Below are 14,862 nucleotides of genomic sequence, written 5' to 3'. Positions count from 1 at the left end.
TATGGCTGGATCAAAGGGGTAGGCAGTCTTTTAAAGCCCTTTGGGCATAGTTCCAAATTGCCATCCAGAATGGTTCAGGGAGCCTTTCTGAGGTGCATTTGAGCCAGACCAGTGATTCCCAAGGTGGGCGCTACCGCCCCTTGGTGGGTGCTGCAGTGATCCAGGGGAGCGGTGATAGCCACAGGTGCATTTATCTTTCCTATTAATTGCTATTAAAATAAAAAAAAATTAATTTCCAGGGGGCTAAGTAATATTTTTTCTGGAAAGGGGGCAGTAGGCCAAAAAAGTTTGGGAACCACTGAGCTAGACTTTAAATGATGGTAGGGTAGAAATTCATATGGTAAAGAAAGGGAGGAAAGAAGACAATATTGTGAAAAAAGGAATAGAGGCAACAGAATGTAGGGCATGTTTCAGAGGAGAAAAATTGTCCTCTAAGGTAGTGATAATCAAATTCAAATAGAAAAGGGGGTCACTAAAACATTACCTAAGGATCTCTGCATATTATATATCTATCTATTGACTTAGAAAACCACATATCAACATTATGTTCTATTTTTATTTTGTTAACTGTCTCCTAATTACTGGTTGCATATTTTATTCTTTTCCTCTAAGGGAGCAAAGCTAGGGAAAGGGAGGATCCATTGAATGGGCCCATTAAAGTTCGAAAAGTTAGAGAGGGTTTTGAATGTGGGGCATAAGGGACTGAACTGTATGCAGGATTCAGTACAGAATTACTGGAACTCTTTGAGCAGAGAGATTATTTGATCCATTCATTGCAGAATAGAAATGATAACCTTTGAGAAATAATTGATAGATAAGGAATATGGACTTGATATTCCTGTAAAAATGGAAGATAGTTGTCATTTTTATAAACAAATCCATTTTTTCTCATTTTAGATCTGGGCCTCCACTGAAGGCAGGCAAAACACGTACATTTTACGGCCTTCATCAGGTAGGAATCAACAATATATTTTTTTAACATTTATTAATATTTATTTTTTAGACAAGTTAACATGGTTACATGATTTATGCTCTTACTTTCCCCTTCCCCCCCCCCCCGACCTCCCCCCCATCATGGCCGATATGCATTTCTACTGGTTTTAACATGTGTCATTGATCAAGACCTATTTCTAAATTGTTGATAGTTGCATTGGTGTGGTAGTTTCGAGTATACATCCCCAATCATGTCCGCATCAACCCATGTGTTCAAGTAGTTGCTTCTCTTCTGTGTTTCCCCTGAATGTGGGTAGCATTCTTTACCATAAGTCCCTCAGAATTGTCCTGGGTCGTTGCATTGCTGCCAGTACAGAAGTCCATTACATTCGATTTTACCATAGTATATCAGTCTCTGTGTACAGTGTTCTTCTGGCTCTGCTCCTTTCACTCTGCATCAATTCCTGGAGGTCTTTCCAGTTCACATGGAATTCCTCCAGTTTATTATTCCTTTCAGCACAATAGTATTCCATCACCAGCATATACCACAATTTCTTCAGCCATTCCCCAATTGAAGGGCATACCGTCATTTTCCAGTTTTTTGCCACCACAAAAATCACGGCTATAAATATTTTCGTGCAAGTCTGTTTATCTATGATCTCTTTGGGGTACAAACCCAACAGCGGTATGGCTGGATCAAAGGGCAGGCAAGGAATCAACAATATTGATAGTGATGATTTTATATAAGTTTTACTTATATTAGGCTTTATAATTACATAGTACTTTCAAATTTGTTAGTTGATTAATTTGCAGAGACACTGTTTTTTGAGAATTCTTATGGTAAATCACTCCAGTATTATACAATCATGATTCTTTTCATATTGACTTTAATTTTTAAGCATACCAGATAATTTCTTATTTTCTTATAGAATATTACTTCTTTTAAGTTTTATCTAATTTTTGCTATAAACCTTTAATTTTTATGTCATTCATTTCTCAGTATATCTCTTGCCCTTCCCCTACCCAAAGATACATCATTGTATTTTAAAATTTTAAATTAAATTTTAAGGAGAAAAATAGTTTACCAAACCAACATATGCTGCTTTTTTCTTAGAATAAATATATGAAGTATTTCGCCTATAGTCATAGAATCATAGATTTAGAGCTGGATAGATCTTAAAGAACTCTCAGTCCCACCCCTTCATAAAATACACTAAGAATATTGGGGCTCAGAGAGGCTTAGCTGGCTAATGATTGAGAAGGAAGCACAATTTCCTCTCAATTCCTCAGGGCCAAGCTTAGTCCTAAAGTAAACAACATTCAGTTGCATTTTTTGTTCTTTTTATTTACATTGTTATAGTTCTGTATTCCCATCCTCCTCTGAATTCTTAATTTTTGTTGTTTCTTTTTCATGTTTTCTTAATTGTGAACTTATTCATAGTTTCTTACAACACAGTAATATCCCTTTACATTGATATGCCACTGGTTTTTTTAGCCATTTCCCAATGAATGGTCCCCTACTTTTTTTCTAGTATGAATATTTTTGTGTATTATGGAACTTTTTTCTTTCTTTGACCTAGTTAGTGTATATATGTAGCCGTTAAAATATATGGACACCTCAAAATTCCAAATTACTTTCTAGAATATCTCTACTAACAGTGTATCTGTTTTTCTGCAGTTCTTCTAACATTGACCATTGCCATCTTGGTATAAGGTGAAACATCAGAGTTGTTTTGATTTGCATTTCTTTTATCAGTCACTTGAAGCAATCTTTTATGTGGTGGTTATTGGTTTGTTATTCTTTTAAGAAATTTTTGTTCATATCTTTGGATCATTTGTCCATTGGAAAATGACCTAAAAGCTCTTTCTACTATACCCTGCTGCTGTTGGAAGACTTCTTTCTGTGGAATTCTCATAGTCAGAAATTTGGGGCTGTATTTCAGTAGCAATCTTTTTTTATTAGGCTCATGTAAAAATTTTTATGAAGGTACAAGAAGCTAAAAGAAAGAAAGGTTACCATTGATTTTGCCCTATATTGGTCATGAGCAACTAATAGAAGACGTTGGTGATTCGTTCTTATCTGTTTTCCTGAACACATAGGTTAGTTTGTGTTATTCTTAAAATGGAAGAGTGAAGGGGCAGCTGGGTGGCTCAGTGGATTGAGAGCCAGGCCTAGAGACAGGAGGTTGTAGTTTCAAATCTGGCCTTAGACACTTCCCAGCTGTGTGACCCTGGGCAAGTCACTTGACTCCCATTACCTAGCCCTTACCACTCTTCTGCCTTGGAGCCAAAACACAGTATTGACTCCAAGATGGAAGGTAAGGGTTTTAAAAAAAATGAAAGAGTGATGATAGAAAATTTTAAATAAATAAATTTTGGTTTTGTGTGTTTTTCATACAGGATTTCCCCAGTGTTGTTGTAGTTGGTCTGGGTAAAAAGACATCTGGGATAAATGACCTGGAAAATTGGAATGAAGGCAAAGAAAACATCCGAGTTGCTGTTGCAGGTTATTATCCTTTTTAAAAAATTTAATATTCATAAAAAGTGGTCTCACAAGATCATGGTGGATTTAACATTGGAAACTTCTTTTTTTTAAAACCCCCCGAAAAGGATATTTTGAAATACTGTATCTTGGGTGTGGGCTTGATATCATGAATGTTGAAAATGTGGCAATTGAATATTTAGTTTTAGTAACTTTGTGGTATGATTCTGCTTTTCTTTTATGAAAAATAATAGTAATAAAAGTCATGTTACTAATATTTTATATACGAAGAAATGGAGATTCAGAGGTGAAGCCCCTTGATATTCAGTGTCTCATGTGGCAGAGTCAGGACTTTAGATCTTATGTCCCCAAGGCTTGGTGTACTTTGCATTTCATTACATTTTATGGAAAATGGGACAATTCTGGTATTTGATTATATTTCTATTTCTTTAACATAGTAGCTTCAATGTTCCACATCCTCTAAGATTGAATAATAGATTGAACACATGTGACAATTAAAGCAATGAGAAGCAAAAGCCTTTGAATGTCTATTTGTATATGATAGTTATAAGCAAATATATATTGGCCCACGTTAACAGCAGCATAAAAGGAAGTCATGCAGGGAGATTATGGTTAAAAGATGCCACATAAACTCATTTTAAAGCAGTAAAAAGATGAATGTTTGATCTTTGACACAAGCTACATCATAAATACTTATTAAACTTATTTGCTAAAGCTTATGTTAAGTGAATGCTTCATGATTTGAGTTCCTCAGGTCTTGAATCTTTGATGATATTCCATGTTAATAATGGACTTTGCTCAGTTGCTTCATTGATGCTTTGTGTCATTTCTGTCCATTGAGCTTGGAGGAAATGTGGGGATTTAACTAAAATACTGTAGAGCTTTAGAAACCCCTTAATCCTTGATCTGCATTGGGATGTGTTTGTCTTTTTAGCTGCATGTAGACAGATCCAGGACCTGGAGATTCCTTCTGTGGATGTGGATCCCTGTGGAGATGCTCAGGCTGCTGCAGAAGGAGCTCTTCTTGGCCTCTATGAATTTGATGAGCTAAAGCAAAAAAAGAAGACTGTAGTTTCTGCTCAACTCTATGGAAGGTGATGAGAACAGAACTAAATATGTGATATAGATTAAGAGACCAGTAGAATTTTAGAGTTTAAAAAGAAAAGGACTTTGAAGATTATCTAAAGTAGTGGTTTCAAACTCATTTTACTTAGAAAACCATGAATTAACATTGTCTATGTTGAATTGAAATTTTATGTTTGATTAAACTTGGCCCAATTACATCTTAATCTGGTTCCTGTGCATTTGGGAGATCTTTGAGTCTGATACCTCTAATCTATTGCTCTCTCAGTAAAAATATCATAGCTGGAAGGCAGCATAGACAGATCATCTGATTTATTCCCTTCCTTCTGCAGATACCAAAAGTGAGGCCTGGATCAAACAACTTGTTCAAAGCCACATAGGTTACGGGGGGCGAGGATTTGATACAAATATTTTTTAATTTTTATTTTCTTCATTTACATTATTTTATGTGATTCATTACTAACAATATAACATGTCAATTTAAAAGTTACAAAGTACCACAATATTTATAAGTAATGTCTTGAATACTAGTATAATATTTTTGCAAAAGCCTTACAAATTATTATTACTATTTTTGCTGGCCAAATCTTGGAAATACTTGGTGAGACCCCTTCAATCTATTCTCCTGTGAAGACTTAAGTGAAAAGTTTAGTAAATTGTAAAGCATTAGTTTCTTGCAGGTCAATTCAGAGGCCTATGCTGTTTCTGTGCGCCTTATTAAATTGTGCTATTGTGATATAGAATAGGAGAATGACATGTTAGAGCTGGAGGGCATCAGAAAGATAATCTTGTCCAACCTCCCATCATTTTCAGAAGGGAAAATTGAACCCTGGAGAGATTAGATGACTTGCCCAAACTCACGTGGCATCTTGTTTGTGAGTCTTGAAAGAACCAGATTAGTTCTCTCACTTGCATAGTCTAATGTGTTTTCTGCTATCCTCTGCTGCCCATAGTGTGGCAAAAGAAAAGCTCATAAAACACCTGGTATTTTTTTTATTCTCTCATTTTAAAATAAAATATATTGCTACTGTGTTCATATGAATTCAGACCAAACTTTCTTCCAAATCTGGTTTAAGACCTGAATGTAACTTATAAGGGGTATTTCATACACATGTGCATATGATATATAATAATAAATGTATTAAATAATATAAATTATAAAAGAATACACATAATTATAATAATTGTAAGTTATTTTACATTATAAATTATAAGTAATAAATATGTACTATATGTTTATGAATGCATTACATTTTCTGTCAAAGAGATCTCATTGGTAATGTACTGATGGCCTATATAATAAAATGATTAATATTGAAGGAAAGACTTTTTATAATGACATTTTCCACAATTTAATTTAGTGATGATGAAGCTTGGCAGAAAGGAGTTGTGTTTGCTAATGGGCAGAACCTAGCCCGACACTTGATGGAAACACCAGCCAACAAAATGACTCCGACTAAATTTGCAGAAACCATTGAGCAGAAGCTCAAAAGTGTGAGCAGCAATACCACAGTTCACATAAGGTTTGTTCAGATTATTTCTCTTTTTTGAGGTTGCTATTCAAGTCATGAGTTTACATAATATTGCCCTCATTTGCAATGAATCCTCCTTCTGATTTAGCCTTTGAGCACAAATGGAGATAAGCATTAACATGAAATTGAGATTGATTTTGTAACAAATGCTTGGAGAATATACAAAAATTAGTGGTGGTGGTGGTGGTGGTGGTGGTGATGATGTTGATTTAAGATAGCACTTTGAAATTGATAAAGAATTTCCCTTAAAACTGCTTGTGAGCTAGAAAACACAAGTAATATTATTCCCATTTCACAGAAGTGACTTGGCCATATGGAAAAGCCAGTGTTGGGGTCTAGGATTCAAATTCATGTTTTCTTGACTTCAAGTCTAGGACCTTATTTGTTGCATCATCCTACTTCATGGTGACAGAATCATTCCCTAATATTTCATTGACAGTTTTTCTTATAGATTGTAGCCACTTCACCATTTCAGAAATAAGGTTGGAGATCTGTAGCTCTGGCCCCACAGCCTTCTTGAAAGTATCTCATAATCAACCTTCAGTTTGAAAAGATTACAGATGAATCTCAGAAGCTGAGTGTGTGACCAACAGTGAGAAAGGTGTCTTGGAGAAGGGTTGGGGGGAAGGATCACTATCATGGACTTTTCTCCATTTTATCCAAAAAGATATGAAGAACTCTCTTAAATGCCTTGCTGATTTGCTTTTAAGGTGCCTTTTTCATTATATGAATCAGTTTGTTATAAAATTCTTAAAACAAATGCCTCCAGTATATTTAAGATAAAATTTGATTTTTTAATTTTTCAGGGAACATAGCCATTGTACAAACTATAGTATACCTGCTGGCTAAAATACTCAGAATAGCGTCTGGTTTGCTTTAATATGAGTTAGTCCTAGAAACGGTACCTTAAGAAAGAACATCTTTTTTTTCCCCATGAAAAGAAATTAGTTGGCATTTCATGAGATGACACTGGATATTGCTCATATGTTTGTACATGTTTATATGTAAGTCTTCTATAAGAGGAGGCTACTTTTTAAATGTAACTGAATTGCTATTTTAAACTATGAAACACCCCAATTATTTCCTTTTTAAGTGACTTCTAATCATACCTTCTGTACATATGTATTATATATATATGGACTTATACATACATATAAAATATATGTATTGTATTTCTTCTTAAAGATGAAAGGTTATTTCTTCATTAGGCAATAATATACTATTAGTTTTGTGCAATTGGGCAGTCAAATACAATGTGTTACTTCTAAATGAGTCAGTCAGTAAAGGTGGATTAAACTGAAGGAAAGTATCTTAAACTTATAGGAATTACTGATATGTATGAGTCTAACTTTGCCCTTTCTGTTTAATGTCCTGTTTCTGATAATGACCCAAAATGACCAGAATTCAAGTTTAATTTCTACATTGCAGTGATAAATCATTTTTAATGTTTAGCAAGGAGGGCAGCTAGGTAGTGTGGTGGATAGAGAAAGACCTGAGTTCATATGTGGCCTCAGACATTAACAGGGTTGTCCTCAGTTTCTTTATCTGTAAAATAAGCTGAAGAAGGAAATAGCAAACCATTCCAGTATCTGCCAAGAAAATCCCAAATGGGGTCATGAAGAGTCAGAACAATTGAAATGACCAAGTGACAACAAATATTTAGCTACATTTGTATACATAGATGATAGTCACAGGATCCAAGGATTTTAGGATTTAGAACTGGAAGTTACTGTATATTTCATGTACCCGAGCCCTCACATTTTACAGATCAGAAAACTCGGGGGATTTGTTGATTTTAGCTATAAGGTTGAAACTATGAAAATATATGCATTTATTTCCCAAATCTAAAGTAAGTCATAGAGATTTGAAAAACCATGATCTAAAATGCATTAATATTTTAAGTATTGATACTTAAAGTCTAGCCAGTGAATACATTTATTTATAACTTAAGATTTTTAAACTTATTTTGAAAAAAAAGTGCATTCTAATTTTTTTGTATTTCCATCTTTTAGGCCCCAATCTTGGATTGAGGAACAAGCAATGGGAGCCTTCTTAAGTGTGGCTAAAGGTTCTGATGAACCACCAGTCTTCTTAGAAATCCACTATAGAGGAAGTCCAAATGCAGATGACTCACCCTTGGTGTTTGTTGGGAAAGGAATCACCTTTGATAGGTAAATTTACAGAAGTTGTATTTAAGTGAGCGAAATAAAATGCTTTTTGGATTTTTTTTCTCTTTGTATTGGACCTGTGAGTTCATTTGTGTAGGGTGGGTTTTGAACCTTTTCTTGTGCAGGGCCATGAAAATTTTGAATAAGAAAAGGCCAAGAACAGGTTGCTGTGGCACACCATAATGGTCTGGACATTGATTAATCAGACTTTTGGGGCAAAGTTATTTTAAAAACTATAAATTTCTCAGCAATCCAGTTTTCTCCATTTTCTCCAAAAAGATATGATGAGGAAAGGTCAAATGCCTTGCTGAAATTGAAATGTACTGTAATTAGCACATTTCTCTGTTCTCTCTGCTAATTTGGTGACTATCCAAAAAAAAGAAATGAGAAGTTGGTTTGACAAGAACTATATTTAGTGAATCCATACTGGTTCCTAAAAATCACTTCCTTTTTTATTGCTTATACATCATCTTTTTAAAAGAAAAAAATCTATTCTAGAATTTTGCTGGAGACCAACATTAAACTTTCATGATACATGATGAGATCTAAACTCATTCAAGATAACTTGGTATTTTCTTTTGTTATCATGGACTTTGTCACAGTCTTCATAATGGTTTTTTTTTACCCTTTCAGTTGTGTAGATCATTCTCTTCAGTTGATACAACAGAAGCAAAGGGAAGTTGATTTGATTCCTTTCATCTGTTTCTATCCTAAGCAATAGGCATTATCCTTTCCTTGTTTTACATGTGACCTCTGAATGTGGCTAAAAATATTCTTTTCATTGTTTTTAGCAATGCTTTGAAGATTGAACTAATTCTAGGTCCCAGACTTTTTGATGCTTTTCTTTGGTTTGTCTAGCCACTCTTTTTTTTTGTTGTTGTTCTGTGACTCTATCTGTAGTCCTTTTAAAATATGAGTTCATTGCAGTCCCACAGATTTTACTAGAAGTTTTTTCTATTTGGTCACTTATTCAATAAACCTTCAGTGCTTGCTGTATAATCATGATGCCAATCATTGAAGGAAGTGATGATAATGTTTAGATATCTTTGGATTTATACCCTTCTGGAGTTTATAGTATAGTAAGAAGATATGACACATAGAGATCTCTGTTGTGCTTTTTCTTTTTCATTGGAAGCTTTTTTCTTTTTTATTAAGAATTTCACTTTTGATGGCTTGCACTTAAATCTTCTCTTTACTATTGGACCATACCTATCTATTGTAAATTGACCTTCCTAAAGTATTGTCACCCGGTTTGATTGGGAGAGTCTCAGCCTCCCCAGAATGCAAGTATGCTGAGGCTAATTATAATTAACTTATATTTTTTAGGGCATTAACTCTTTTGATCTTCTTTGCTGCAATGGATTAAGTTTCGTACTTTGTATTGCACATTCCTACTTTAATGCTTCTCCTGTCCTTCTTAGGTGACTTAGAAAATACTCTCATTTTACTGGTTCTTTAGATAACAGAGCAGTCTCTCTTTGGTATCAGACTGTCTCTGCTAGCAGCTGTTCCCTTTTTCTCTATGTGAGTAGCAGTAAAGTCCGTTAAAGCTCTGTGCAGGTGTTCATCCTGAACTCTCCTGTACTACAAGTATATGGACTTATCAATCTGGCCAGCTCTTGGCTATTAAGATTTCTAACATGATAACCACAATCATTTTTTTAAACATTTATTAATATTTATTTTTTAGAAAAGTTAACATAAAAGTTAACCATAATTCATGCTCTTACTTTCCCCTTCACTACCACCCCCCAGCTGAGCTCCCCCCATCCACCTTGGCTGATGTGTATTTCCACTGGTTTTAACATGTGTCATTGATCAAGACTAATTTCTGAATTGTTGATAGTTGCATTGGTGTGGTAGTTTCGAGTCTACATCCCCAATCATGTCCACCTCAACCCATGCGTTCAATCAGTTGTTTTTCTTCTGTTTCCACTCCTGTAGTTCTTCCTCTGAATGTGGGTAGTGTTCTTTTCCATAAATCCCTCAGAATTGTCCTGGGTCATTGCATTGCTGCTAGTACAGAAGTCCATTACATTCTATTGTGCCACAGTGTATTGGTCTCTGTGTACAATGTTCTTCTGGCTCCGTTCCTTTCGCTCTGCATCAATTCCTGGAGGTCTTTCCAGTTCACATAGAATTCCTCCAGTTTATTATTCCTTTGAGCACAATAGTATTCCATCACCAGCATATACCACAATTTGTTCAGCCATTCCCCAATTGAAGGGCATACCCTCATTTTCCAGTTTTTTGCCACCACAAAAAGCACAGCTATAAATATTTTCGTACAAGTCTGTTTATGATCTCTTTGGGGTACAAACCCAGCAATGGCATGGCTGGATCAAAGGGCAGGCATTCTTTTATAGCTCTTTGAGCATGATTCCAAATTGCCAGCCAGAATGGTTGGATCAGTTCACAACTCCACCAGGGATGCATTAATATCCCAGTTTTGCCACATCCCCTCCAGCATTCATTACTCTCCCCTTCTTTCATTTTAGCCAATCTGCTAGGTGTGAGGTGATACCTCAGAGTTGTTTTGATTTGCATTTTTCTAATTATTAGAGATTTAGAACACTTTCTCATGTTCTTATTGATACTTTTGATTTCTTTATCTGAAAATTGCCTATTCATGTCTCTTGCCCATTTATCAATTGGGGAATGGCTTGATTTTTTATACAATTGGTTTAACTCCTTGTATATTTGAGTAATTAGACACCTGTCAGAGTTTTTTGTTATACAGATTTTTTACCAATTTGTTGTTTCCCTTCTGATTTTGGCTACATTGTTTTTGTTTGTACAAAATCTTTTTAGTTTGATACAATCAAAATCATTTATTTTACATTTTGTAATTTTCTCTAACTCTTGCTTGGTTTTAAAATCTTCCTTTCCCAGAGATCTGACAAGTAAACTATTCTATGTTATTTAACCACAATCATTTTGCAAGATTCTCACCACTTCTGCTTTACCAACCACTTCTTCCTTATTGGTCAGAATGAAATTCTTAGTAATTTTCTTCTTGGTTTTATCTTCTGAGACATAAAATAGTCTTCTTTCAGGGAATAATCAGAGCAACTGCTGACATTTATAGAGTTCTTTAAGATTTGCAAAGTATATGGGAGATTTAATTTGGTCTGCACAATAATCCTTTGAGATAAATACTTAGGTATAATTATCACCATTTTACAGATGAATCCCACAAAGATTGTGATCACACACTAGTAGTTAGCAAAAAACATTTATTGAGTGTCTTTTGTGTGCCAACATTGAGCTAATAAGCATAGTAGTGTGTCACAAGATAGGATTCAAACCCAGATCTCTCCTTACAACAAGCCTACTGCTCTTTCTACTAAATGTATTTCCTCCTAGAAGTTCTTGCCTTCTGGATGTGTTTTTTCTTATCATTTTCACATACATTTTGTTACTATTCCTTTCAATTTACTATTTGGGGCATCTATAATTATAAGAGTAAAAACAGCTTCTTGGCCATCCAATTTTCAAACTGTACCCATGACAGATATGAGAATGATGAGCTCAGTTTTCCAGCTTAGCAAAGTGGTAAGTCAAAGGTGAAAATTAATGATAGAGTGACTTGCAAAGAACTTAGTACCTGAACAAATTCTAATTGTAATTTTCTCTAGTTTTGTCCTTATATACCCTTCTTTTTCATTTCTTTTGAGTTAAAATGCCCATTAAGAGGTTTTCTAAGAGTAGGTTTGTGATGTGTAGGTTCTAATTCCTTACTTGTTATTTGACCACTTGGTAACATGGTCATTGGTTCTTATACTTTAGAATTAGTTAGGGTTGATAATTTGACCTTAGATGTGTATTTCTCATTTTCAGAGTGTTTTCTTCCAGAAGATGTAGTGTACATTGGTGAGGTGGCTAAAAGGGAGAAAATTAATTTGCTGCTTTCTAAGGGGATAGAGAAATGAAACCTATTTCTTTTTCCTACACGGAGCTTCCAGGCACAAGACTGACTTTTCAGGATTGACTGGATAAATGGACTACTTTCATAAAATAGGTGATACAGTTACCTATTTCAAGTGTCTAATCAGTCTGCTGTCAACAAACATTTAGCACATGCTGTATGCCAGGCATTGTGCTAAGCACTGGGGATACAAGGAAAGGCTCCATTTAGGAGACGATAGCTAAATGGTGGAGGATAGCCAAAAGGGAAGACTTCATTTAGGAGCTGATAGCCAAAAGCAAACAAGGTCTATCCAATACAATTTGAAGATAATCAGTAGAGAGGAGGCTTCTTATAGAAGGTGGGATTGTAGTTGGAACTTGAAGGGGAGCCAAGAGAGAAATGAGGAGAATGAAGGTGAGAATTCTATGCATAGAGTCAGGAAAAATACAAAATTGAAAGATGTCTTGTCTAAGGAACAGCAGGAAAGCCATTAGCATTCTATCATAAAATGGTTGCTGGGGAATAAGATATATGGGAATAGAAGAGTGACTTGGTCAGACCTATGCTGTAGAAAGAACAGTTTGACAGTTGGGTGGTGAATGGACTGGGATGAGGAGAGACCTAAGCCAAGAAAACCAAACATCTTGCTACTTTGATAGTCCAGGCACAAAGTGATGAAGGCCTCGACCTTACCAAAGGAAAGAAGGGTAAAGTAAAACCAACATGACTTGGCAATAGATTGGATGTGAAGAGTGAGTATGTAATGAGTTCAGGATGACACCTAGGATGAGAGCCTGGGTGAGTGGGAGGCTGGTAGTATCCTTGACAATAATAAGAAAATTAAGAAGAGGGAAGGATTTGGGGGATGGGAGGGAGGAGTTAGTGAGTTCAGTTTTAGGCATGTTGAATTTAAGAAGCCTCTGAGACATTCTTTTTGGGATGTCCAATAGCAGTTGGAGATGTAAAACTAGAGGTTAGAATTATAAATAGATCTAAGAATCAACAGCATAGAAATGATACTTGAATACATGGGGTCGATGAGATCACCAGGTGAAATATTTTATTGGGCTAATGAGATGAAAGGTAAAAAGAAGATAATGTTGAGTGGTTGTATAAATTGTAGACCCCAACTCAATAAACTTTGCCACTGCTCTAAGAGACTTATCTCTGTGGTTCTTGGACAGGATTGGTCCTCCTGTAAATCCCAAATCCATCCCCTTTGCCCCGGTCAGCAACCCATGAGCAGCAGAGTGTGACATGTTGACCATGGCAAAATCAAATGTCTTTTAAGTAAGGATTCGAAATTATTTTTCTCAGGTATGTTGTATAATGATTAAAGAGGAATTTTAAAGTTTATTTTCAGATTTAGTAAGTGACCCTGGGCACATCTGTCTATAGTTGAGACCAGATTTACTATTAATATTGCTATTCTCTGTTTTTCACTAGTGGTGGCATCTCGATCAAGCCTGCTGCAAACATGGATCTCATGAGAGCTGACATGGGAGGGGCAGCAACCATATGTTCAACCATCATCACGGCGGCAACGCTAAAATTACCACTTAATCTTATTGGTAAATTAGGGGTGGGGAAAAGGAATTAGAGAATCTTAGAAATATCTGGCTATCTTGGAGAACTTGGCTAAATTAGTCTGTATTGGGTTTAATTAAATAATGGGACTAATTGGGTTTAAGTATGTGGACTAATTAGGATCTTAGGAAATAGGAATAGGGTAGAAATAGTGAGGGGTACCTTTAGGAGCCAGCTAGAATCTTAGGGAGAGTTCCTGTGGGGAATTCTGAGGAGCCTTAGAGACTGTTGGTATCCAACTGCCAGGCACTCTTGGAGTGAGGGTTTACTCCAAGAGACTAGTTGGATTTTGCTCTCTGGACTGGAAAACCTAGTGGCAGTTGAAAGAGGAGAACAGGTTGGAGTTTGGGGAATAAGTTTGTGAAAGAAACCAGCTGAAAAGAGAAAGAAAGACTGTTTTCCTCTCTGTGGCTACAGAGTGAGGCAGGCCAACTGAGGCCTACCAAGGCCCAGCTAAACCCTTGCTAGGCCCTGAAAAGAGCTGGCAGTCGGAAGAGTGAACTGGAAAGAATATAAGGAGACAATAACTGTAAACTATGTATAAGGAGATTATTAATTAATATAGGTTATTTAGACTAGATACTGGGGATTAGTGATAGATTAAGGAGTTTTAAGGAGGTTTGAGTTTCTCGGGCAGGAAGATGGTTCTTGTGAACCAGTGGTGTGGAAAAATTTTAGTTTCCTTTTAGAATTAGGGACTATTTACTCAATCCTTTTTTTACCTATCCTTCCCTTCTGTAAACCCTTTGAAGAAATATTAAATAAGTTTTTAAAAGCTGTCTCCAGTAAGTTTCACCAGCCATCTCTGAGTAGGCCCAAACTGTTACCAGAAAGTCTCAGCTCAAACCAGCTGGTAGCCAGCTAGCTTTCAGACTATAATTAAAGTTAAGAAAAGTTACTGTATCCCAATTTCCATCCAATGTTTCGTTATAGAAACAATTGGAAAAATAGTGAAAGGTTCCCATTGCTGTCTTGGCAACTTGGAGCTTTCCTTAAGGGAGAATTGTCTGAGGATGATATGGGATAGGCAGTACCATCTCAATGATATTATAGGATAATCCTTTCCCCTCATGAAGGGAAACATAGCTAAGTTTTCTCTGTACAGTTCTGTGCCCTTTAGTGGTTAGTAAAATGCTTATTGTGCAT

The 14,862-nt window shown here is 35.7% G+C and overlaps 1 protein-coding gene across 1 annotated transcript in view; it reads left to right on the top strand.

Moving 5' to 3' along the window:
- LAP3 (leucine aminopeptidase 3) overlaps positions 1-14,862 on the top strand; it is a 35,963-nt gene that overhangs the window by 4,476 nt on the left and 16,625 nt on the right. Inside the window, exons 3-8 of the mRNA XM_044680070.1 lie at positions 898-952; positions 3,334-3,439; positions 4,371-4,530; positions 5,881-6,042; positions 8,064-8,222; positions 13,576-13,700. Of these exons, the coding sequence (XP_044536005.1) occupies positions 898-952; positions 3,334-3,439; positions 4,371-4,530; positions 5,881-6,042; positions 8,064-8,222; positions 13,576-13,700 (767 nt within the window). The remainder of the gene's footprint in view (positions 1-897; positions 953-3,333; positions 3,440-4,370; positions 4,531-5,880; positions 6,043-8,063; positions 8,223-13,575; positions 13,701-14,862) is intronic.

Source organism: Gracilinanus agilis, chromosome 6 (assembly GCF_016433145.1).
Source record: "Gracilinanus agilis isolate LMUSP501 chromosome 6, AgileGrace, whole genome shotgun sequence".
Taxonomy (NCBI): Eukaryota; Metazoa; Chordata; class Mammalia; order Didelphimorphia; family Didelphidae; genus Gracilinanus; species Gracilinanus agilis.
The sequence above is the reverse complement of the archived record's forward strand: the minus strand, read 5'-3'. Positions and strand labels throughout refer to the sequence as shown.